Source organism: Alosa sapidissima, chromosome 5 (genome assembly GCF_018492685.1).
Source record: "Alosa sapidissima isolate fAloSap1 chromosome 5, fAloSap1.pri, whole genome shotgun sequence".
In the NCBI taxonomy this organism is placed as follows: Eukaryota; Metazoa; Chordata; class Actinopteri; order Clupeiformes; family Clupeidae; genus Alosa; species Alosa sapidissima.
This window is the reverse complement of record NC_055961.1, coordinates 2455348-2478613: the sequence shown is the minus strand read 5'-3', so window position 1 is coordinate 2478613 and position 23266 is coordinate 2455348. Positions and strand designations below refer to the sequence as shown.

The 23266-nt window shown below is 42.8% G+C and overlaps 1 protein-coding gene and 1 long non-coding RNA gene across 4 annotated transcripts; both read left to right on the top strand.

Annotated features, from left to right (window-relative positions):
• The first annotated feature begins 798 nt into the window (after positions 1 to 798).
• LOC121709330 (N-acetyllactosaminide beta-1,3-N-acetylglucosaminyltransferase 2) lies at positions 799 to 16656 on the top strand. Of its 3 annotated transcripts, none has more exons than XM_042092625.1 (4): positions 799 to 992; positions 6252 to 6378; positions 13590 to 14224; positions 14630 to 16656. In XM_042092625.1, the coding sequence occupies exons 3-4, from the start codon at positions 13652 to 13654 to the stop codon at positions 15479 to 15481; spliced, it is 1425 nt and encodes a 474-aa protein (XP_041948559.1). In that variant the 5' UTR covers positions 799 to 992; positions 6252 to 6378; positions 13590 to 13651; the 3' UTR covers positions 15482 to 16656. The 3 variants fall into 3 exon arrangements, with proteins under 3 accessions (XP_041948559.1, XP_041948560.1, XP_041948558.1); XM_042092626.1 differs by lacking the exon at positions 799 to 992 and adding an exon at positions 1713 to 1724; XM_042092624.1 differs by lacking the exon at positions 799 to 992 and adding an exon at positions 6058 to 6140.
• Positions 11896 to 20404, top strand: LOC121709370. Its single transcript, XR_006031929.1, has 3 exons — positions 11896 to 11907; positions 19726 to 19731; positions 19900 to 20404. It is a non-coding gene; the product is annotated as an uncharacterized LOC121709370 (long non-coding RNA).
• The last annotated feature ends 2862 nt before the right edge of the window (positions 20405 to 23266 follow it).

Here is a 23266-nt window from a genome sequence, read left to right as displayed (position 1 = left end):
GGAGAATAGCAATAATAAACAATAATGTCATATCAAACAATAGCCTAATGAAAATAAACAAATACTATAATATACAAACCATAAGAAACGCTTAATTAACTAAGTACATGCTAAACAGATATGAACAGATATTGCCTCTTGAAAGACCCAAAACTATAATTTTGTGTCACAGTGTAGTGCCAGTCAGATACCTTGAATCTGTTGAATGTTAGTTTCACATTTTTTAAGTCTCAATGTGTCCATTAGTTTACACAAAATTCACTAAAAGTCATTATTTAGCCAAATAACTTTCAGTGTCCCGCCGGCGGGACGGTTACCCCCCTCCCCCACCTCCCCCCAACATTCTAAATCAATTGTATGCACCATATTGCTATGTAGCATAGTAATGTTATACACCATTTCAAAGCTTTGGCTCTTGGGAATCCAAAAATAACAACTTTTTTTCATGTACAATCTGTATAGTGCTTTACATTCTCAGATTAATTTTATTATGTCTCAATTAAATTTGATCCAAAATGCCCCCCTCCCCCTCCTCCGCTTTTGGTGATACCCTGACTTCTGGCTGCAGTGTAGCTGCAGCACAATAAGTAGATGCCTCATATTGGGTACTGAAATATTCACAAGAATCCATAGAAATTGAATCTTCATGTTCCAATATTATTATAATTATTAGTATTATCCAATATTAGTTGTACAGATGTATAGTCTATCTTATACACACTCATTGAACCAACAAAGTAAATGCAAAAATAGAGACTTTTTTTGTAATTATTCCATTGTGACAAAGGGTCTGACATGAGTGCCAGATTGACATTTAGTAATAATAGAATCAGCCAATCAGAGAGCGCCTCCTCCCGTGCACGCATGTGAATGAAGCGTGTATAGTAATATTCCAGAAAGTTTGGGGAGAGGTCGCCATGTTTCACTGTTTAATCCACATGCTTAGTTTGTAGTTATTTCATGCATCTTGTGTCTTGTGTGCGTCCAGAACTGTAAGTACGATTCCTTATTGTTGTTTATATGTTTCATGGTGTACATTTAGGCAGGATTTATGTCTCAACTTTGCTTGATTTCAATCGTGGAGGTAAACTTTTACCGCGAATTTTTTTGCGCGACTTTACCCGTGAGGTTACAGTGCTTTATATTTATCTGCCGTCTTCTTATCTTGTATAATCATGCTTATGGTGTTGAGATATCTGTAAAATGGATGTTTGTAATCGTCATTTGGTATATTATGAGGGGAAACAGTACTGTTTTGACAAGCTATCTTCATAACTATTAATGGAGCATTTTGTGTTAGCTTATTGTAGGCCAGGCTATTTCATATTTGTATGTTGGCTAGGCTATGGATGCTAATTTCTTATAGCACTGTATTTAGGAGTAATTATTCTCCTTTGTCATTTCTGTTTCCCTTTCAGAAACCACACACACACACACCCACACCAATAGATACAATTATAATGTAATTACTGATTTATTATTTAATAAATACCCAAGACCCCCCTTGAACATCTTCAAGAGTGCATTCTTACCGATGCACTTCAGTGGCCACAAAATTCCATAAAGACCTTATCATTCATCATAACATCCATATTTTGTGTAGTCAGTCTATATCAGAACACCTGACATACAATCTAAATAGTCCACAAGAAACCTCAAAGTGTTACCTTTCATTTGAGACCAGGATTATGCTTCTACACAAAGGGGTTCATGTGCATTTGATTGTCAGTATGCATTTTATAATAATAATAATAATAATAATAAAGCTTTATTTGTATAGCACCTTTCATACACAGAATGCAGCTCAAAGTGCTTTACATTTGAAGCATGTAACACAATAATAGTCAGTCAGTCATTATCAATCACTTTTCTTTGCTGTTTGTTATACTCAGCAACATATCAAAAATATAGAAAATGATGTCATAAGACTGGCAGCCTTAACCCTCTTACCCCTTGTTTTTGGATAACAAAAAGTCCTATGGGGAGTATCCATAGGCATTTTACAAAACGCATGGGCATACCTTGGCAAATAATCTAATAAAATAGTCTAAAGCACTCATATTTTCATTCTATATTGATCAACTTTTGCACACAGCTGGTTTCTAGGGCTTAGTTGTGTTTCTAAGGGATATCAAGTGACCTAGAGGGCTGAAATGTGGTCAGTTCAGAGATGCTTGTAATCCGGCAGAAAGAAAAAACTATATTCTAGCCTCTGTAGCTCTTTGTCAGTACATCATACAGTTATCTTGACTGCTTCCTACGAAAGCTACAGGTTCTCAGCTTTCTATAGAGGTCCAGCACTTGATGGTTGACCCCAAAAGAGGTGGGAACAATGCCCTTGTAAATAGGCACAGTGCAATTTCAGGCAAAAAAAACTTGACATTTTTACTGAGAACTATGTAGTTAGGGGGTTATTTAAAATTTTTTTAAATGGGCTAAGCCCCGAATGTTTACAATGTCTGGCTCCAAAGTACTATGCTAACAAAGTACAAGGTTTTGGGAAACAGTCGTAACTTACATGTTGGTTAGTTGAACGATGCATCGTACCACGTTAGTAAAAAGCTAACCTCCGTAGTTGTACGGGAAACGCACCCTGTAGTTATGCATGCTGAGTGGACCCCACACTTCACTTCCATACAGCGCAATAGGCTGTATTATGCTGTCAAATAATTTGCACCAAATTGATATTGGTATATTTATATTGTAAAATTTAGATTGTATTGCATAGAGGGCTCTGCGGGCTTTTTCTTTGAGTGCATTCACTGCCATGCTGAAACTTCCTGATGCAGTAATGGCCAGACCGAGCTAAGTATACTGCATCGTGAGCTCTAGGGCGGTGCCACCAAGAGTAAACGTGTGTCTGTGTTCCTGACATCTGGGTTTCTTTTGAAAAATCATGACTTTTGTTTTTGTGGGGTTTACTGACAGGGCCCAGGTCTGGCAGTATTTTGCCAGCAGGTCCAGGTGTTGTTGAAGGCCTTGTTCAGAAGGGGATAGGAGGACCAGATCATCTGCAAAGAGCAGAAATTTGACTTCTGTGTTCTGGAGGGCGAGTCCAGGGCCTGCAGACTGTTCCAACTGCACCGCTAACTCATTGATGTAGATGTTGAACAGAGTTGGACTCAGACTGCAGCCCTGTCTCACTCCTCGTTTCTGTGTGAAGACTTTTGACTTCTGTGTGAAAGTTTTTTAGCCAATTTTTACACTGCATTTATTGTTTGAATACATTGATTTGATCACATCATATACTTTACCCCCTACACCAGTTTCTAAAAGTTTGTAGTATAGTCTGTTGTGCCAAATAGAGTCAAATGCTTTTTTCGTCGACAAAACATACAAATAGTTTTCCATTTTTCTTGTCTTTTACGTATTTGTTGATTAGGGTGTGTAGGGTGTAAATGTGATCTGTAGTACAATGGTTTGGAAGAAAGCCAATTTGTTTTTTACACAGGGTATTGTGCTTGTTAAGGAAGGTTTGGATTCTTTCATTCAATATGCTACTAAATACCTTTCCCTCTCTCCTCTCCCTGATGCTCTCTCTCACACACACACTCTCACACACACACTCTCTCTCACACACACACACACTATCTCTCTCTCTCACACACACACACACTATCTCTCTCTCTCACACACACACACACACTATCTCTCTCTCACACACACACACACTATCTCTCTCTCTCACACACACTCTCTCTTTCCCTCTCTCCTCTCCCTAATGCTCTCTTTCTCTCTCTCTCTTGCTCTCTCTCACACATACACACACACTCTCTCACACACACAATCTCTCTCTCTCTGTGTTTGTGTGTGTGTGTGTGTGTGTAGCATGGCTAAACATATACCCAGTCATTTAACCCCTGCCCTATGAAAAAGGTCAATACAGTGCTTCATATTTAGCACAGAGTGTATTTTATTGACTGTAAATGCCTTTATCATTCCCATGCATGTGTTGACATTACCAGACAATCTTTATCTGAGTGGTTTATGTCATAAACAAATACATCACAATCAACTCTTTGAATCTATAATCAGATATTGCTATTGCTCATTATGAATATTATGGCATACATGACACCTTATTTTCACATCAGGGGCTGTTAGTTGGTAGTGTCCCCACCAACGCTCAGACCAAACCTACACCCTTGTTAAAACCACATTATTTACAGCTGCCTTCTCCTGAGTCTCTTACAGTTTTCACAGTTGCTAAAACACTAAACACCATTCTCTGAATCAAATTCTCAAATGCCTGAACACATTTATTGAATTAATCTCTTTTTGATTTCATTGTAATGCACTCTTACTGTAATTCGCCTGTCTTCCTGTTCACTTACAAAACTATCGATTTATTTCTTCATATAGAGAATATTTGAATTGGATGCAATTTGTGGATGGAGCGGGTTTCGATTTAGCCAAGAGGAGGAAAAGGGCCGGAACATAGGTCCAGCGTGGTGGCAATGTGACCATTTGTGTTTCCATGAGCAACCGTGGGGTTCTCCACCACCACCTCACACTGGGACCATAGAACACTCAGCACCTTCTCACTTCTCCTGCAGGTCTTCAGGATGCTCAGGACCTTCTCACTTCTCCTGCAGCTCTTCAGGATGCTCAGCACCTTCTCACTTCTCCTGCAGCTCTTCAGGATACTCAGCACTTTCTCAATTTTCCTGCAGCTCTTCAGGATGCTCAGCACCTTCTCACTTCTCCTGCAGGTCTTCAGGATACTCAGCACCTTCTCATTTTTCCTGCAGGTCTTCGGGATACTTTGGTAGCTCTGCAGAATGCGCTGAATGACCAATATTGTCATGCCATAATTTGGGACAATGTCAGTTTCCATCGCGCTGCTCAAATAAGGGAATGGCTCATCATCAGTGAACCGTTTCTCAATATATACCTCCCACCACACTCCCCATTCCTCAATCCCATAGAGGAGTTCTTCTCGAGTTGGAGATAGAGGGTGTATGACAGACAACCGCACTGTGTATCAGGGTCGATCTCCTGCGGGTGATGGGGGTTGGCTTGTGGCGACATAAAGGAAGAATCGTGTCAAGGCTGGATACGCCACACAAGAGCCTGCTTCCCCCATGGGGTTGGGAAACGCCACACACACACACACACACACACACACACACACACACAAGAGCCTGCTTCCCCCGGTGCCTCAGAAGGGACAATATTGTCTGTGATGTTGACGTATTTTATTTTTAAAATTGAATTGAATAAACATTCCTCCAGGAGCGATACGCCCTGAACACTGTGTCTTCCACTGTTTGGTGTATTGTTTAAGCACTGCTCTGCAGGATTTGCATTGTGCCTGATGTGTGAACGATCTGAGACCATTAGTTAGTTTTGAACAAAGTTAAAAGTGTTTTGAAGTGATTGTTCAGTTGTGTAACAAGATTCAAGGGTTTCGAGAATGTATAAATGAAAAATGAGTTTTGTGTTTCCAGTTTTGAGGAAAAGGTAGAGAGTTTCAAAAAAAGGTGTTTTAGAAATTGTGAAAAAAACTGCAATTGTATTTATTGAATTTGACTACTCGGAATTGTATTTATTTACATTTTTATTTATTTTATTTTATTATTATTATTTTACTTATTAATTCATTTAATTATGTTGTTTTAATGTATTTTCTCATATTTGTTATTTGACTTTAACATTTGAAACAATTTTAACAGACTCCACCCTGTGTTTTATAGATTTGAACAATCTTTTTATACTGTTTTATAACTTTTTATTTTCTTTTTTACTTAATGTTGGTTGAATGTTTCTGATGGTGTAAAGCACATTGAGTCGCCTTTGTGTATGAAATGTGCTATACACTTGCCTTGCCTTGCCTTGCCTTGCCTTGCCTTCATTCTGTGTTATGTAGTAAAGTGGTGTGTAGTAAATATCAACAGATACTGTCAACCATTATGGGCACCAACAGATGTATTTTTCATAAATGCAAACATATCAGGACATGGAAAATTACTATTAAGAAAATATTTGATTTGCAGAGGGTGTGCCTTGCAAATGCCCCCCCCCCCCCCCCCCCCCCCCCCCTGCAGACGATTCCTATTTGCATGTTCAGTCCCACGGGAACATGCTCCCTGGCAGCCAGCTCCCATCAAGCTGTCTGATGCTGACGGTAGATTGCACAGGTGAAACACACACCTGTTCCCGGTCCACACGAGCGAATGGCAGACAGGTGGTTTCTTGCCATTCAAATGTGTTAGCTCAGTATTGCGTTCATTCTGTTGGTCATCACACAGATTATAATCGACATGGCGTACCTGGTCTGGAAACTCAGCAGAGGAGCAATGGCTTGAAGACATCAAGAGACATGTGACTTTGGATTACAACAAATCGAACAGCGGTGTCTGCGTGTGTGTTTTACTGGTAAGTTGCATTTCTTTTTAAATAGTTGTCACATTAAGATGGTATAATCTCAAGCCTCTTCAGGTTCTCCCATTGTTATGTGTGCGCGCCACTAATGTGCTAGTTAGCAGAGTGTGCCAATCGGATGTGAAGTCACTTGGGCCAAAACGCGTTTAGCCTGTTTTCAAACGCGTGTGACTTTCCTCACACTCTCAGTATGGGGTATTTACGGCACACTCTCAGTATGGGGTATTTATTTCTCAGTATGGGGCATTTATGTCTCAGTATGGGGTATTTATTTCTCAGTATGGGGTATTTATGTCTCAGTATGGGGCATTTATGTCTCAGTATGGGGTATTTATGTCTCAGTATGGGGCATTTATGTCTCAGTATGGGGCATTTATTTCTCAGTATGGGGCATTTAGGAGACACAGGCAGGTTTTCTCTGCTGCCTCCATTAAGATGGTGCTGTGCGCTAGATGATGTAAATAGCTGGGACTGCGGGGACGCGGGGACTGCGGGGACTGCGGGGACGCGGGGACGACGCGGACCCTCTAAAGCCCAGGTGAGCCTAACAAGCCCCCCGGGACCGTCTCCATGGAGACGCAGAACCACACACAAGCTGCCTGAAGAACAAACCTACCACTCTGAACACAGCAAACATACCTGCCACTCTGAACACAGCAAACATACCTGCCACTCTGAACACAGCAAACACCTACCAATCTGAACACAGCAAACATACCTGCCACTCTGAACACAGCAAACATACCTGCCACTCTGAACACAGCAAACACCTACCAATCTGAACACAGCAAACATACCTGCCACTCTGAACACAGCAAACACCTACCAATCTGAACACAGCAAACATACCTACTGCTCTCAGTTGAACACACAAACACAGCAAACATACCTGCTGCTCTGAACACAACAAACATACCTACTGCTCTGAACACGTACAGCACAAACACAGCAAACATACCTACTGCGCTCAGCTGAACACGTACAGCACAGACACCTCAAAGCTGAACATGACACAAACACTTCAAAGCTGAAACCAACACAAACACCTCAAAGCTGAACATGAGGAACAAACAGCTTAAAGCTTAACACAGCACAAACACCTCAAAGCTGAACATGACACAAACACCTCAAAACTGAAACCAGCACAAACACCTCAAAGCTGAACATTACAGTCTGGACCAAACATTGAAAAAAGGCCTCAGAAAAGAGGCAGTAGGCATTTTTGAGGAAAAGTTGTTATACAGCATTTTTAGATAGTTCGGGTCCTTAATACAAATCCACCATATAGCATTTTTTTTAGGTCCCAAGTTTCTCAGAATTTTCCTTCAAAAGTGGATGCCTTAGATAGATAGATAGATAGATACTTTATTGATCCCCAGGGGAAATTCAAGGTCTCAGCAGCAGCATACATACAACACAAACACATTCTTTAACAGCAGAAAGAGTAATTAAAGTATATAATATAAAAACACAACTAAGCAGTAAGGACAGTAGAAGATAAAGAATATGCTAAATATACTAAAATACAAATTATACCACCGGTACGCTCAAGCCAATCCAAACTTTTCTCATCTGTTGTTCCTCGTTGGTGGAACACACTGCCAGTTCCTACAAGGGCAGGGACATCCTTTTCCACTTTCAAAAAACTCCTGAAGACCCAGCTCTTTAGAGAACATCTACTCTCATAGCAACAGTTACAACAAGTCTTACTGATCCTAGCACTCACCAGCCGTTTTAAACTGACAAGTAACTGTTAAAAACAGCACTCACCGACGCACTTATTCTTACTGTACTCTAATGTTTTTTAAACTGTCCTAAAATTGTGAGAATTGTTCTAAAACTTACTGTTTACCATGTCGTTAGTCGCTTTGGTTAAAAAGCGTCAGCCAAATGTAATGTAATATACCAACACTTAATACAATATATAAAAATATACTAAAATACAAATTACAAAAATACAAATTATACTAACACTTAATCTAAATCAATTCTAAAAACAGTATCCACATAGTGGTGATTAATCAATCAGAGGCGCTTGCAATGACTGAGGCAGGGACTGAGCCTGTGATTCTCTGTGCATAGTAAGGTATGGTAAGGTGCTCTAAGGTGCTCTGTGTGAATGAGTGTCATGGTGGTAGTGCAATGGTGATAGTGGTCATGGTGATAGTGCAAATGAGTAAGTCAACAGTGCAACAATGCAGAAATAAAGTAAAGTCTATATATCTATATATTTAACTATTTAAGAAAATGTATAAGTGTGGCCACAGTTCGGCTGTGGCATGAAGGGGGGGGGGGGGGGTTATGCATATGTGCTGATGTGCTAATATAGACCTTTAGACCTTAGACCGTTAGACCTGCGGAAATCCACCACCATCTCCTTGGTCTTTGAAGTGTTAAGTTGAAGATGATTGAGTTTGCACCATTGCACAAAGTCCTCCACCAGGCTCCTGTACTCCTCCTCCTGCCCGTTCCTGATACACCCCACAATTGCAGTATCATCAGAAAACTTCTGCATGTGGCATGACTCGGTGTTGTAGCAGAAGTCAGATGTGTACAGGGTGAACAGGACTGGAGAGAGCACAGTTCCCTGTGGCGCTCCGGTGCTGCAGATCACAGTGTCAGAGAGACAGTTCTTCAGTCTGACGAACTGTGGTCGCTCTGTCAGGTAATCTGTAATCCAGGTTACCAGGTGAGCGTCCACACCCATCTGCAAGAGCTTGTCTCCCAATCTGAGGGGCTGGATGGTGTTAAAAGCACTTGAGAAATCAAAGAACATGATTCTCACAGCACTTTTCCCCTTGTCTAGGTGGGAATGTGTCCTGTGTAGAAGATAAGTGATGGCATCGTCCACGCCCACTTTCTCCTGGTAAGCAAACTGTAACGGGTCTAGTGCATGGCATACCTGGGGTCTGAGCATACCTAAGACCAATCGCTCCATTGTCTTCATCACATGTAATGTAAGAGCGACAGGTCTGTAGTCATTAAGCTCACTAGGGTGTGGCTTCTTAGGGACAGGGGTGAGACATGATGTCTTCCACAGTGTTGGAACTTGTCCAAGGCGTAGGCTCAAATTGAAGATGTGCTTCAGTGGCTCCCCCAGTTCAGCAGCACAGGCCTTGAGTAGCCTTGGGCACAGTCTGTCAGGCCCAGCTGCTTTATTGCTGCGCAATTTCTTAAGTTGGACTGTCACTTGATCTTTTGTAATGGTGAGGGGTGTAAGGGGAGGGGAAGGGGAGGGGTGCATCTGGGATCTGTGTGTCTGATGGCTGTTGACTGAGGTCGTTGTCACCTCATTGTTCGTGATCGCCATGTGGGGGAGGGGTGCAAAATCCAGTGATGGTGGGGGTACAGTACGATAGCCTGTGATGATGGAGGTGAGTGTTGCGCTGGTATTGAGGGGGGGTGGGGGCTGGGGGATGGTGGACAGACCACCGCCATTGGAGCTGGAGCAGGGCAGTCAAACCTGTTGTAGAACTGGTTCAACTGGTTCGCCCTGTCCAGGTCCCCCTCCACAGAGCTGCTGTTCTTCTTCAGACTTCTTCAGCCTTGCTATCAGGCGAGAAAATACTGGTAGATAGGGTAAAAATGTAAACCTTAATGGATCACCACAAAACTTTCCCAGTTTGTCACTTAAATTAAGACAAGTATTTTTTGTATTACAAGTTTTCTGAAATGTAATGTTTAAATATGCAAATGAGGCTTAATCTACTGAAATATGCACTAATATGCACACATTTCCAAACTTAGGCTAGGGGTACTACTTTGATCGCATCAAAATGGCTAATTTTAAAATACTAAGGCGGCTTGACACAACTTGACACTTTGCTTGTACTATTATCAGGCTTCCTACATATGAACTCGAGTATTGATAACATTGTTCGTTGCAAAGAATTTACTTTAAATACGTTTTTGTTAGCACAGGACCTACATCGCCTTGTCTTCCGGTTGTTACCATAGGTAAGGTCCAGTGTTGTTATTTTAAGGAAACTTCTTCTAGGCTACACAAACAATGTTCCCAATGCTCGAGTTCATGTGTAGAGACCCTGGTGTCATGTTCTGTCGAGCCTTCTTAGTGTTTTAAAAATAGTGATTTTGATGCGATCATAGCAGTGCCCCTAGCGCTCCTATTCAAAAAGCCAATAGTTTGGCCAGGGACCAGATGATAACTACATCCATAGTGAAACGACAAAAGGCAGAATGAAACGGGACAATGCAGATGAAGATGCTTTGCTTGCAGTCTTGCAGAGGTTTGGCCTTTTCTCTGCCAACCTGTCCCAGACCCTGCAACACATTGCAAACTTGGCCACGCAGGATATTGAAAGCGAGCTGTTGACAGCACCACAGAAATGTCAAAGTCAATTAGATACATTTGTTGTTGAGAGTCTGTTGCCATCTGGGGGAGGGGGGAGAGTCTCGTTCAGGGACAAACTTAAAAAGAACAAGTATTTAACGTTTGTGTCTTTGTTTGAAGTTAAGAAGTCAGATCCAAAAACTGGAAAGGTGAAAAGTGTCAAGGCAGACCGAAACATTCTGCAACGCCTCATTGCTGCATATGATTTCACTGCATTAGAAGCAACGCATCAAACATTGTTGTCTCAGCGAGAGTCTTGGTACTGCCGATTGCCCATTTCCACATGATGTCATGCCAAAAGATCTGGATGAAGGCACGCAATAGTGGAACATTTGCAGATGTAACCACAGGTCCTTGATCTGCTTCCAGGTTTTCATGCGCTGACTGGCTCCGGTTCCGGATGCTTGTGAGGAGTTTATATCCTGTGGTTGCACCAAAGAATGCAAGACAGCTAGATGCAGTTGTAAGCCTAACCCATGTACTGCTGCTTGCAAATGCAGAATGTCATGTGATACTTGTATGAATCATAGTAATATGAATCAAAAAAGTAACATTTCAGAAAACTGAGTTTTACGGTGATATCTGTTTTTTTTTTTTTCCCCATTCATACGGTGGTGTTTTGAAAGTGTGAGAGACGCATATTGTTTCAGTACAAAATATTAAGAACTGGTACCCTAATGAATATGTTATATAGTGGATTTATATTCAGGAGACATTGAACCTTCAAAATATCATGTATAACAACTTTTCCCCTCAAATGGCTTCATCCAATGTGTACGTGTCAAATTTGGAAATTTGTGCATATTAGCGCATATTTCAGTAGATTAAGCCTCATTTGCATATTTAAACATTACATTTCAGAAAACTTGTAATACAAAAAATACTTGTCTTAGTGTAAGTGACAAACTGGGAAAGTTTTGTGGTGATCCATAAAGGTTTACATTTTTACCCTATCTACCAGTATTTTCTCGCCTGATAGCAAGGCATCCATTTTTGAAGGAAAATTCTGAGAAACTGGGGACCTAAAAAAAATGTTATATGGTGGATTTGTATTAAGGACAATTTGAACTATCTAAAAATGCTGTATAACAACTTTTCCTCAAAAATGCCTACAGGGTTATAGAATCCTGAAATCTGGTCCTGACTACAGCACAAACACAGCAAACATACATGTCTGCGCTCAGCTGAACACACAAACACAGCAAACACAGCAGACATACCTACTGCTCTCAGCCGAACACAGCAAACACAGCAGACATACCTACTGCTCTGAACACGTACAGCACAAACACAGAAAACATACCTACTGCGCTCAGCTGAACACGTACAGCAGAGACACCTCAAAGCTGAACATGAGGAACAAACAGCTTAAAGCTGAACACAGCACAAACAGCTTAAAGCTGAGAGAAAGACACTGACAGGGTGCTTTAGAGAGGCCCTGCAGAAATCCCCTCGAGCATTTGCTTTCACAGTAAGGGTGTCATTTTTAATTGGAATGTTAGCGGTGGAAATGTGCTGATGTGCGCTGGGCGAGTGTGAGGTGAGCGGCATTCCACACAGTGCCCCGAGAACGAAGCCTCTGTGTGTGGCTATCATATGTAGGTGCCCTGGGAGAAATGAGAGAGCAGAAATAACCTGGATCCCAAGATGGGAAAAATCAGTAAAAGTACCATGTATTGATTCTACCCCTGCACCTTAAACAGGTGATTTCACTATATAGCTCATAACTGTATACCTGGCTGAAGAGTTGAGCACACACACACACACACACACACACACACACACACACACCAACAGGGGCCCAGGCCTGAAGAAGTTCCCTCACACTTAGCCATCTTGCAACACTATGGCCAGTCATGGGCAGCTATGTTCCTATTCAACACACTATGGCCAGTCATGGGCAGCTATGTTCCTATTCAACACACTGGGCAGTTATCAGGCAGCTATGTAAAAATTGGCACACTTAGAATATAATAGAGAATTGCAGAGGCAATGTTGAGAAATGCCACATGATACAAATTTAAATGTAAAGAACAGACCTGGGACAATGTCCCCATATCATCTCTGAATGGAATTTAGAGGAAATTAGATGATTGCACAATGAAATGTGTGAAAATCCCTAAAATCGGACTATGTTGTTTCCCAATTGTGACCGTCATCATGTTCGCTCATGCTATGAGAACGCTGAACAAAGTTCACATATTTCAATTGCATCCCTCCATACTAGACACCTTAAAGATGATGTGTACAAAAAATCTTTGTCCTATGTTTACATAAACATACTTTTCTAAGCTTTAGTTTGGGAGCTTTTGGGTGGACATTTTCTGGTCAGGGTGCAACCAAAACATAAGCAGCTCTGGCCATGTGACAAATTACACTACACATTTGGCACTGCACATATTTAACTGAGACCCTTTCAGGTTTCTATTTCTGGGAGAAATGTATTGATAATTCATCCATTAACAGTTTTAAAGGCACAAGAGCAAGATTTTTATGTATGGTCACAATTGTGACTGTTGGGATTTTTAAGTTCTTCTACCACACTTAAACTGAACAGGGACTTCATTGTCATAATTAGTAACACCTGTGGTTACCCTACTATTTATGTCAAAATGGCTGCTGTGGAAAGTTCTGTTCCGTACTGTATGTCCCTTCTGTCTCCCACTCCTAGTTGAGCCGCCACCTACCAGGCTCTCCACGTCTATGCTTACTTTCCCACTGTACATAAAGATAACATTGTGCGCTGTGTTAAGGTCGGAAGAGGCAGGTCTGACATGTTTCCAGTATTAATAACCAAACAAAATGTCTCTCTCTGTCCCTCCCTCCCTCCCTCCACCCCTTTTCTCCCCCCCAGCGGTGTGTGTGTGTGTAGTGCGTGTGTGTGTTTAGTGTGTGTGTGTGCAGTGTGTAGGTGCGATGGCGCGGTGTTGCTGCAACAGTCGTGTGCTGTGCCTGTGCCTGCTGCCCTGCATGATGATGGGTCACCTGCTCATCTACATCCTGGTGTCCATCTTCGTCACCATCTCCTACAACAGCAGTCAGGCTCCGCCTCCTCTCCCACTGCACTTCGTCGCCCCCGGCGCCTCCAAGAACTCCGTTGCCGTGGCGTCGCACCCGCTCGGCCCCTTCTGGAACCTGCGGCTGCAGGACGGAGCGCTCTGGAACCGCCTGCAGCACCAGCTCGACCGCCGCCACAACCCCATCCTCAGGGCGCGGCGACGGCGAGGGGGCAACGGAACGCTGGGTGGGGGGGTAAACGGGGCAACAGGGGGGGGAGCGTGTGAGTGGCGGCCCCAGGGGTCGTCCCAGCTGCCGGACTTTAACGAGCTGCCGCAGCAGATGAAGGACTTTGTGCTGTCCATGGACTGCAGGACCTACCCGCTGCTGATGGACCAGCCACACCTGTGTGAGCCCCGCGGGCCCCTGGTGGGCCCCAGAGCCGAGGGGGACGCAGAGCAACCCACGCTGCTCATGGCCATCAAGTCCCAGGTGCATTACTCTACTGTGTGCTCCTCTCAGCACTCATCAGATATGCATCACTCTCATGATCTCACTCTCACTAGGGGATCAGATATGTATTACACTCACTAGGGGATCAGATATGTATTACACTCACTAGGGGATCAGATATGTATTACTCTGTAATCTATTGTTTTTAGCTGTTTTAGCTGTTTCTCTCCCTCTGTTATACTGTTCTTGTTGTTTTATTATTATTATTATTATTATTATTATTATTATGGTATAAAATTGTATTGTCGCTTTTGTTAAGTTATTTAACACAACCAAATGACTGAAAAAGTAATTTAGTAAATAAACACATTATAATAGTATTGTTAATATGTTGTTTAGTTACATATTAACAAATAATAATGAGAGAGATTATTGTGTTATCAGGTGGGCAACTTTGAGAGTCGTCAGGCGATTCGGGAGACGTGGGGGAAGAGTGGTTGGGTACCGGTCGAGTCAGCAGGTGGAGGAGGAAGAGGAGGAGGAAGAGGAGGCCTGGTGCGCACCGTGTTCCTGCTGGGCCGCCAGGACTCGTCGACGGGCCCCCACCCGAACCTCAACGCCCTGCTGGAGCTGGAGAGCCATCGCCACGGCGACATCCTCCAGTGGGACTTCCGCGACACCTTCTTCAACCTGACGTTGAAGGACGTGCTCTTCTGGGACTGGTTCGGCCAGCACTGCCCTGGTGCTCGCTTCGTCTTCAAGGGCGACGACGACGTGTTTGTGCGCACGGGACCCCTGCTGGACTACCTGCTCAGCCAGACACCCCGCACACTGCCCACCACACCCAACAACAACAACAACGACATCAACAACAACATCAACAACAACGCCACACAGGCCGTCTGGGACTTCCTGGTTGGTGATGTCATCAGCCACGCCTGGCCCAATCGGCAGCCTGAGACCAAATACTTCATCCCGGAGAGCTTCTACGTGGGCGTGTACCCGGCGTACGCGGGCGGGGGAGGCGTGGTCTACTCGGGCTGGCTGGCGCAGCGGTTCCGGGAGGTGTCGCGGCAGGTGCACCTGTTCCCCATCGACGACGTGTACCTGGGCATGTGCCTACGCCGTCTGGGCCTGTCCCCCACGCACCACCCCGGCTTCATGACCTTTGACCTCCCCGAGGGCGAGCGGGAGAAGCCGTGCGCGTACCGCAACGTGATGCTGGTGCACAAGCGCAGCCCCCGCCAGATGCTGATGCTGTGGAGGCAGCTCAGGGAGGCCCTGCCCACCTGCTGAGAACACACACACACACACACACACACAGCTCAGGGAGGCCCTGCCCACCTGCTGAGTACACACACACACACACACACACACACACTATACACACACAAGACTAATCTATACACTATACACTATACACATACACACACACACGCGCACACACACATACACACACTATACACACGCACACGCACACGCACATACACACACGCACACATACGCACACACAACTCAGAGAGGTCCTGCCCACCTGCTGAGTACACACACACACACACACACACTATACACACACACAGAACTCAGGGAGGCCCTGCCCACCTGCTGACACACACACACAACTCGCCTCAGTAGCCATCATCTGGGGCTGACCTGCAGTGGACCACAACCTGACCTGGTATACTGTAGATCTAGCCATGATTTGGAATAGATCCGACCTGACCTGGTATAGATCTAGCCATGATTTGGAATGGACCGTAACCTGACCTGGTATAGATCTAGCCATGATTTGGAATGGACCGCAACCTGACCTGGTATAGATCTAGCCATGATTTGGAATGGACCGTAACCTGACCTGGTATAGATCTAGCCATGATTTGGAATAGATCCAACCTGACCTGGTATAGATCTAGCCATGATTTGGAATTGATCCAACCTGACCTGGTATAGATCTAGCCATGATTTGGAATTGATCCAACCTGACCTGGTATAGATCTAGCCATGATTTGGAATGGACCGTAACCTGACTTGGTATAGATCCAGCCATATTTTGGAATAGACCGAAGCCTCACCTGAGCCAATCTTACCCATTCTGTTCATGTTGTGAATTCTCAGCCTTGTTACTGATGAGAGCCACTGCAGGGGTCAGAACAGCGAGTGGTAAAGGGGACCAACAGACGCTGATTCTGGAACAATCCTGGCGCTGGTCTAGAGATGACCCAGTCTTTATCAGTAACCGCGTAACAGTCTGGTTGTCACCCAATTTGTTCTTGAAGCTGACCTTTACATGAAATGGCCAGCAGATGGCGCTTTTGCTTAATGTGAGATATAAGGCTCTGACGTGAGAGACGCAAGACTAATCCAGGGTGATATTCACTCCAGAGACTAGAATCTATGTGTGTGGGATATACAATTGATTGTATATCCCATGGGAACTTCTGCTAAACAAGATAAATATATTTATACCTTTAGGTATTCTTTTTCTTATTTGTATAAACACTTTGATCAAACATATTTATTTTATAAATATAATTGTATATAATAATTTGTACAAAAGGGGTGCTTGTTAGTGACATTTCACAAGACACTGTAATATGGTGGTCTGATATTTGAGTTCTGCTTGTGAGCTTTTCCAGAGCTTCTGAATGGAGCCACAGTAGCTTAATGATCCTGGGAGATCTCCATGGGAGTCCCCTGCTGCTAAACCTGTCCTAGCAACAGTGATGTTTAGACGACTAAACAGATTTATATGATACTACATTACATTACATTACATTACATTACATTTGGCTGACGCTTTTTTAGCCAAAGCGACTAACAACATGGTAAACAGTTTAAGTTTTAGACATTTCAATTCTCAACAATTTTAAGACAATTTAAAAACATTAGAGTACAGTAAGGATAAGTGCATCAGTGGGTGCTGTTTTTAACAGTTACTTGTCAGTTTAAGACGGCTGGTGAGTGCTAGGATCAGTAAGACTTGTTGTAAGTGTTGCTATGAGAGGAGATGTTCTCTAAAGAGCTGGGTCTTCAGGAGTTTTTTGAAAATGGAGAAGGATGTCCCTGCCCTTGTAGGAACTGGCAGTGTGTTCCACCAACGAGGAACAACAGATGAGAAAAGTTTGGATTGGCTTGAGCGTACCGGTGGTAGAGCTAGACGTCGTTCGTCTGAGGAGCGCAGCGGTCTGGAGGTAGCGTATGTCTGTATGAGGGCATTCAAGTAGGTGGGAGCAGAACCGGAGACTACTTTGTAGGCAAGCGTTAGAGCCTTGAATTTGATGCGGGCCGCCATAGGTAGCCAGTGTAGCTGGATGAGCAGCGGGGTAACATGTGCCCTTTTGGGTTGGTTGTAGACCAGGCGCGCCGCCGCGTTCTGGATCATCTGAAGTGGTTTCACTGCGCAGGCTGGGAGACCTGTCAGGAGAGCATTGCAGTAGTCGAGTCGTGAGATGACTATTGCCTGAACCAGAAGTTGGGTAGCATCTTGAGTCAAGTAAGTCCTGATTTTCCGTATGTTGTAGAGTGCGAAACGGCATGACCGGGCGACTGAGGCAACATGATCTGAGAAGTTTCAAATCAAAATCAAATTTGATGTTGATGTCGTGGTGTATGGTAGGTTTAGCTGGGAGGACCAGGAGTTCAGTCTTTGAGAGGTTCAGCTGGAGGTGGTGTGCCTTCATCCATGTAGCTATGTCTGAGAGGCAATCCGAGATCCGTGCTGAAACCAAGGGGTCATCAGGTGGAAAGGACAGATAGAGCTGTGTGTCGTCTGCATAGCAGTGGTATGAGAAGCCATGCGAACGGATAATCTGTCCCAAGGAGGTGGTGTAGATAGCAAAGAGAAGGGGGCCCAGCACTGAGCCCTGAGCGTCCTGTGAGGTAGGATTCAAACCAGGAGAGAGCAGAACCGGAGATTCCCATGTTAGCGAGTATAGAGAGAAGGATGCGGTGATTAACCGTGTCAAAGGCAGCCGATAAGTCAAGCAGAGTGAGTACTGATGACCGAGCGGTCGCCCTGGCTTCTTTTAAGGCTTCTGTTACAGACAGCAGAGCCGTTTCGGTAGAGTGGCCGCTTTTGAACCCAGACTGATTTGGATCCAGAAGGTTGTTCTGTGAAAGGAAGTCAGAGACCTGTTTGGAGACTGCTCGTTCAATGCCTTTGGATAGGAAAGGCAGGAGTGAGACAGGGCGGTAGTTCTCGACTTGAGCAGGGTTGAGAGAAGCTTTCTTAAGTAACGGTGTTACCCGGGCCATTTTGAACGCTGTTGGAAATGTGCCGGAGGTACTACTACACCTTTATTGTGCATGTATGTATCTTATTTACATGTTTATAAAGGTGAATGTCATTATTTAAGCCCTTCATTTTAATTTAGCATGTTTTGCCTCCCCATCACTGCTTAGTAATCATTCAAAATCAAATAAATCCAAAACAGACAAGCCACTCTTTTCACATACTCATGAAGTGGGTATCTCCTGCCAGCAGGGGGTGCTGCAGCACCCTTAGCACCCCCCTTCCCGTCTACTCCACAGACAATGCCAATTTACTTAACAACTTGCCATTTTACTTAACAACTTGTTCTCCAACATTTGATGTCTTGTTCTGTGTTATAGTTTCCTTTCCAGCGTTATTTGTTTTTATTTCAGTGTGGTCATTTTAAGCCTCATTACTTTTCAAAGCTGATATCTCTCAAATTCAATGATTAATATGTAGGGGATAATAGTGTCCATGCTGAACACATTTTGGTTTCATGGAAACATAAAAAACTTGCAATCTATCGACCCATGGATCATTTGCAAAACATAAAAAACTTCATCTGTTAAAAACTTCGGTATGTTTGGCATTTTCCAAAATAATGCTTCTAACGCAATGGTGAAAGCTGCAATGTCTTCAGTAACTGCATAAAGTCAATAATGATATAGATATGTACATACATATCTAAGATAATCTCATGATTATGGTTAACTACATATACAGTAATTTCTTAGTGACAACTTAGAGAGATGTTGTTATGTTAGTAATTAAATGTTCAGGCTGAAATTCTGGTAAAAAATATATTTTGATTTGATTTTTGATTGTTTGCACAAAATAAATCCCTTAATACATATTCTACATTGTTCATTTGTATAATAAGTCAAATAAAAAGTGTCAAACTCAGCTTCTTGTCAAATGAGAGCAAAATATCATTCAGGCCCATCCCAAATAGCTGGTGAGAATAGTAATGTTCAGAGAAACCAAGGTATCTTTTTTGTAGTATGCATATACCTAAATATTTTGGTTTTAGTGTATTCATACTCGCTGTAAGGAAACTAAATAGGCATGAACTTTAGTCTTGCATCATACCTTCTTGTATGTCCTATAAAATACACCAGGGGGCAGCAGACCACTGTCAAAATGAGTCACATCTGGAAAATGTCATTTCTACTGATTCAGCATTCGAAAGGCATAGGCTGCACACTGTAATACACCATTGTTTTACTTTTTAAAAACTTTAAATTATCAAATCATTCAAGTGATAAGTCAAATAATTGCTTTGTTGGAGAAAACAGTTACCCAGAAACATCTATAAAGATAAACACACTGCATGCCTGCTTCCAGGCTCCATATTATATTATATTATATTATGATAATAATATAATATGCTGGGATTCTACAATAATGACCAGTTTTTCGACATGGATATGGGATGGGTTGGCATGGCCCCTTGAGAAAAAAGCTGGTCATCCTAGGCCCTACGGTTCTTGAGATATTCACAGAAAACTGTGTCCGGCCTACTCTCCTTTCGGGGGGCCCAAAAAGATGCTGCGGGTGGGCGACGGATCAAAACGAAAATCAGTGGTTCCGTGTCATCCTTCCCAGATAGCAAGAGGCTGGTGTAGTACTGGCGGTCCACTGAGGGCATATCTGCTGGTGTTTTGCTCATCGGTTCTCTGGCGGTCCACTGAGGGCATATCTGCTGGTGTTTTGCTCATCGGTTCTCTGGCGGTCCACTGGGGGCATATCTGCTGGTGTTTTGCTCATCGGTTCTCTGGCGGTCCACTGAGGGCATATCTGCTGGTGTTTTGCTCATTGGTTCTCTGTCGGTCCACTAGCGGGTTGCCAACGGCATGCCACCAGCAGTCTGCTATCTGCCAATCTGATTCTGTTATCTGGGTTGTGGCATCATGTTGTGGGGCCCCAACACGTTTCTTGCTGCCCAGTCTTTCAGTGTCCTGGGAATCGTTGACATAAATGTATTGAAAAAAATAAAATAAATAAAATCCGGAAGAAAAAAAAAACTCTGACTAAACCTATATGACCGCTGCTTTGCTAGTTAGTCATTTTTGACAGAAAAAGAAATCATCGTGATCATTCTTAATAAATCATAAATCATAATGATGTGCCCACCATGCTTTAGTTGATGTATTGTTCATGTATGAGGTCTGTGTGTAAACAATGTATTACAGACAGAGTGTTACAATGCATCATGGTGTGGCTGTGTGCATGCGCGCCAAACTCTAGACTACATTAATGAGTTCAGAGTTAGGGAGTTGCACATTTTAGGCTGACCTTGGGTACCGCTGAGTTTTTTTCAAGCCTTAGTTGATGGTAATAATATACTATTTCATGGTTGATTTTTTTGTGTGCATTGGCCCATGTTTGTAGGCTACTTGTTTCACAATTTGTATTGTTAATAAATATATGGGAGTTTTAGCAGAGTGTGGGCATTTCATTCGTTTTGAGTTCTAGTTCAATTTGCCCTGCACCTCACTGGTGGGGATGTGCACACTTTTACAACTAGCCTACTCTAAACGTTTCAAACTTTACCATAACGCACTTTCAACCAATCAGAGGCATCGCTGTGGGATTGTTTAGGATTATGGGTAATGAAGTACTTATCCAAGACATCGCAAATAAAATACATTTATCTCAAAACAAGGTTGGTGCCCCATGATTTTTTGCCGTTTATATGAGCATACAATCGCTTAGTACAGCCGTAGCTGGTTTTAAGTCTACCATGTATGGTTACATTTTTATGGCTTATACCCCAATTGTCAATGGAGAAATTGTATTGAATTCTTACTTCCGGAATCGGCTGTGGGCGGGACTAGGTGAAAGCGAAACCAAAGATTTATTTATCATCGCCATTTTGTGGAGACTTATGACTTAAGTGAGACTTAAGTCTTAAGTGAGAGCAAGTAAGTTGGCCTATTTTTATTATTTAAGAATCTTTATTCTCTCATTATTTAGCTTAGGCCTAGACATATTTAATGACCATGCATTTTGATTCATCAAATAGTCTACGGTGCATGACGCACACTCTAGGCTACTGATAGCAGTGCACCCACGCATTAACAACAATTTGGCTCGAAAGCAGTTGCAAAGTAGCCTATCCTTCCTAGACAAGTCGGTCAATTGATTGGTCAATTACAACATTTAAGAGTACCCAAATTCGATATGGTAGTATCCAGTCTATTTTAGTGTATTCAGTTGGCTTCTGATAATTTCTTCTAATCCCAAAGTAGGCCCTCGTCTAGCTTTCTAATAGACCTCTCCAGAATAAGTCCCGCCTCCTAACTTCCGTATCCATCCAACCTTCGGTCGTCAAATGTCTATGGGAAATAACATGGCGTTTTGAAAGATTGTACCTGTCAAACTCTGTAGGTGACAAAGTAGAAAAAGCTGCTGGGCAGATTGGCCTACACACTTCTGCCATCTAGTTTCCACTGGATTTTTTGATTTTCTGTGCCGTTTAAGTAGTATTGTCTATGTGCCGTTTAAGTAGTATAGTCTTCCCTTCGGGAAGAGGTTTTTTTTCACATACAAGGCATTTCAGGCCACAGATATAACCTAGGGGACACAATGAAAATAAATTAACACTCCCCTCAATGTCAACACTTATTTCTTTGCATTGATGTGCGACTATAGAGTTGATGAACTCCGGTGATATGCAAATTCCTTGCCGCAGACATTGCAGAGGACTTTATTTTCAACACTATTTTTTATCAAAACCATCAGGCCGTTTTTTAAAAGTAAATGTTCCAATCAATGACCCAGGCAGCACGTTTTCTTCTCTCTCCATTTTACAGTCTAATTTTTACTGACTAGAGCGGCTCGGGGTCAAAGGTCATAGGGAATCGATTAATCTGCACTAATTGTTTTAATTGTTTTAATCAAATTAATTAATCGAAATTAATCAGTTATTTTGACAGCCCTATTATATAAAGTATTAAGTATAGGTATAAGTGTGGCCATAATCCAGCTGGAGGGAGGGGTTATGCATATGTGCTAATATAGCATGCAAACAGTGAAGCAGTAAGACAGTGGTAAAAAGTGGCTAGTGGACAGACAGTACAGCAAGATTTTGATACTCTGTTAAAAACACCTAGCATAGACATATCAAGACATAGTGTTTCTCCAATAATTTGTTGTAACACTTCTGGGGGGAAGATTGGCCTGTCACTTGATGTTGATTGATGGAGAGGGTGAGAATGGTCTGACAGCTTGTCCTGTAAGACTAGAGAGAGAGAGAAAGAGAGAGAAAGAACAGCTTAGTGATGTAGGGTAAATGGAAATACTTCCCCAATGTTGTCAAAACAAACAATTGTCAACTTACTGACATCTCTCATTGAATGACCGCAACCGGGGAAATGATCTTATACCTAGAAATCTTCTCTGTGCACACCATAGACAGTGGTGCACACACGGGATGAAATTGAGGAAAAGGAAGAAGAAATGACATCATACCCAGCGTCACTTGAAGCTCTTCGTGATTGGTCGATGCTGCAGTACCAGGCCCAATGGGCGTTCTTGTTTAATGACGGATCCTACTGCAGGGGTCGGCAACCCGTGGCTCCGGAGCCGCATGCGGCTCTTTGATCCCTCTGATGCGGCTCAGCTTTTGAAAATAATTAATGAGTAGCCTATTTAATTAAAATGTATTTTACTTTAGTTTGTTCATTTTCAAAATGTAATATTGTAGGTGTATCTGAGTAATTTATATAACTTTCCACCTCACTAACCGTAACCGTAGCCTGCACAATACGTTGTTACATTCGCGGTTAGTTGCCATGTCAATAGCCTATCAAACGAAATCACCGATT

Excerpts from the sequence above, each read along its gene's own strand:
- LOC121709330 (XM_042092625.1), top strand. The coding sequence starts at position 13,652 with ATGGCGCGGTGTTGCTGCAACAGTCGTGTGCTGTGCCTGTGCCTGCTG. Across the intron at positions 14,225-14,629 it reads TCATGGCCATCAAGTCCCAG|GTGGGCAACTTTGAGAGTCG; the intron begins GTGCATTACTCT and ends TTGTGTTATCAG.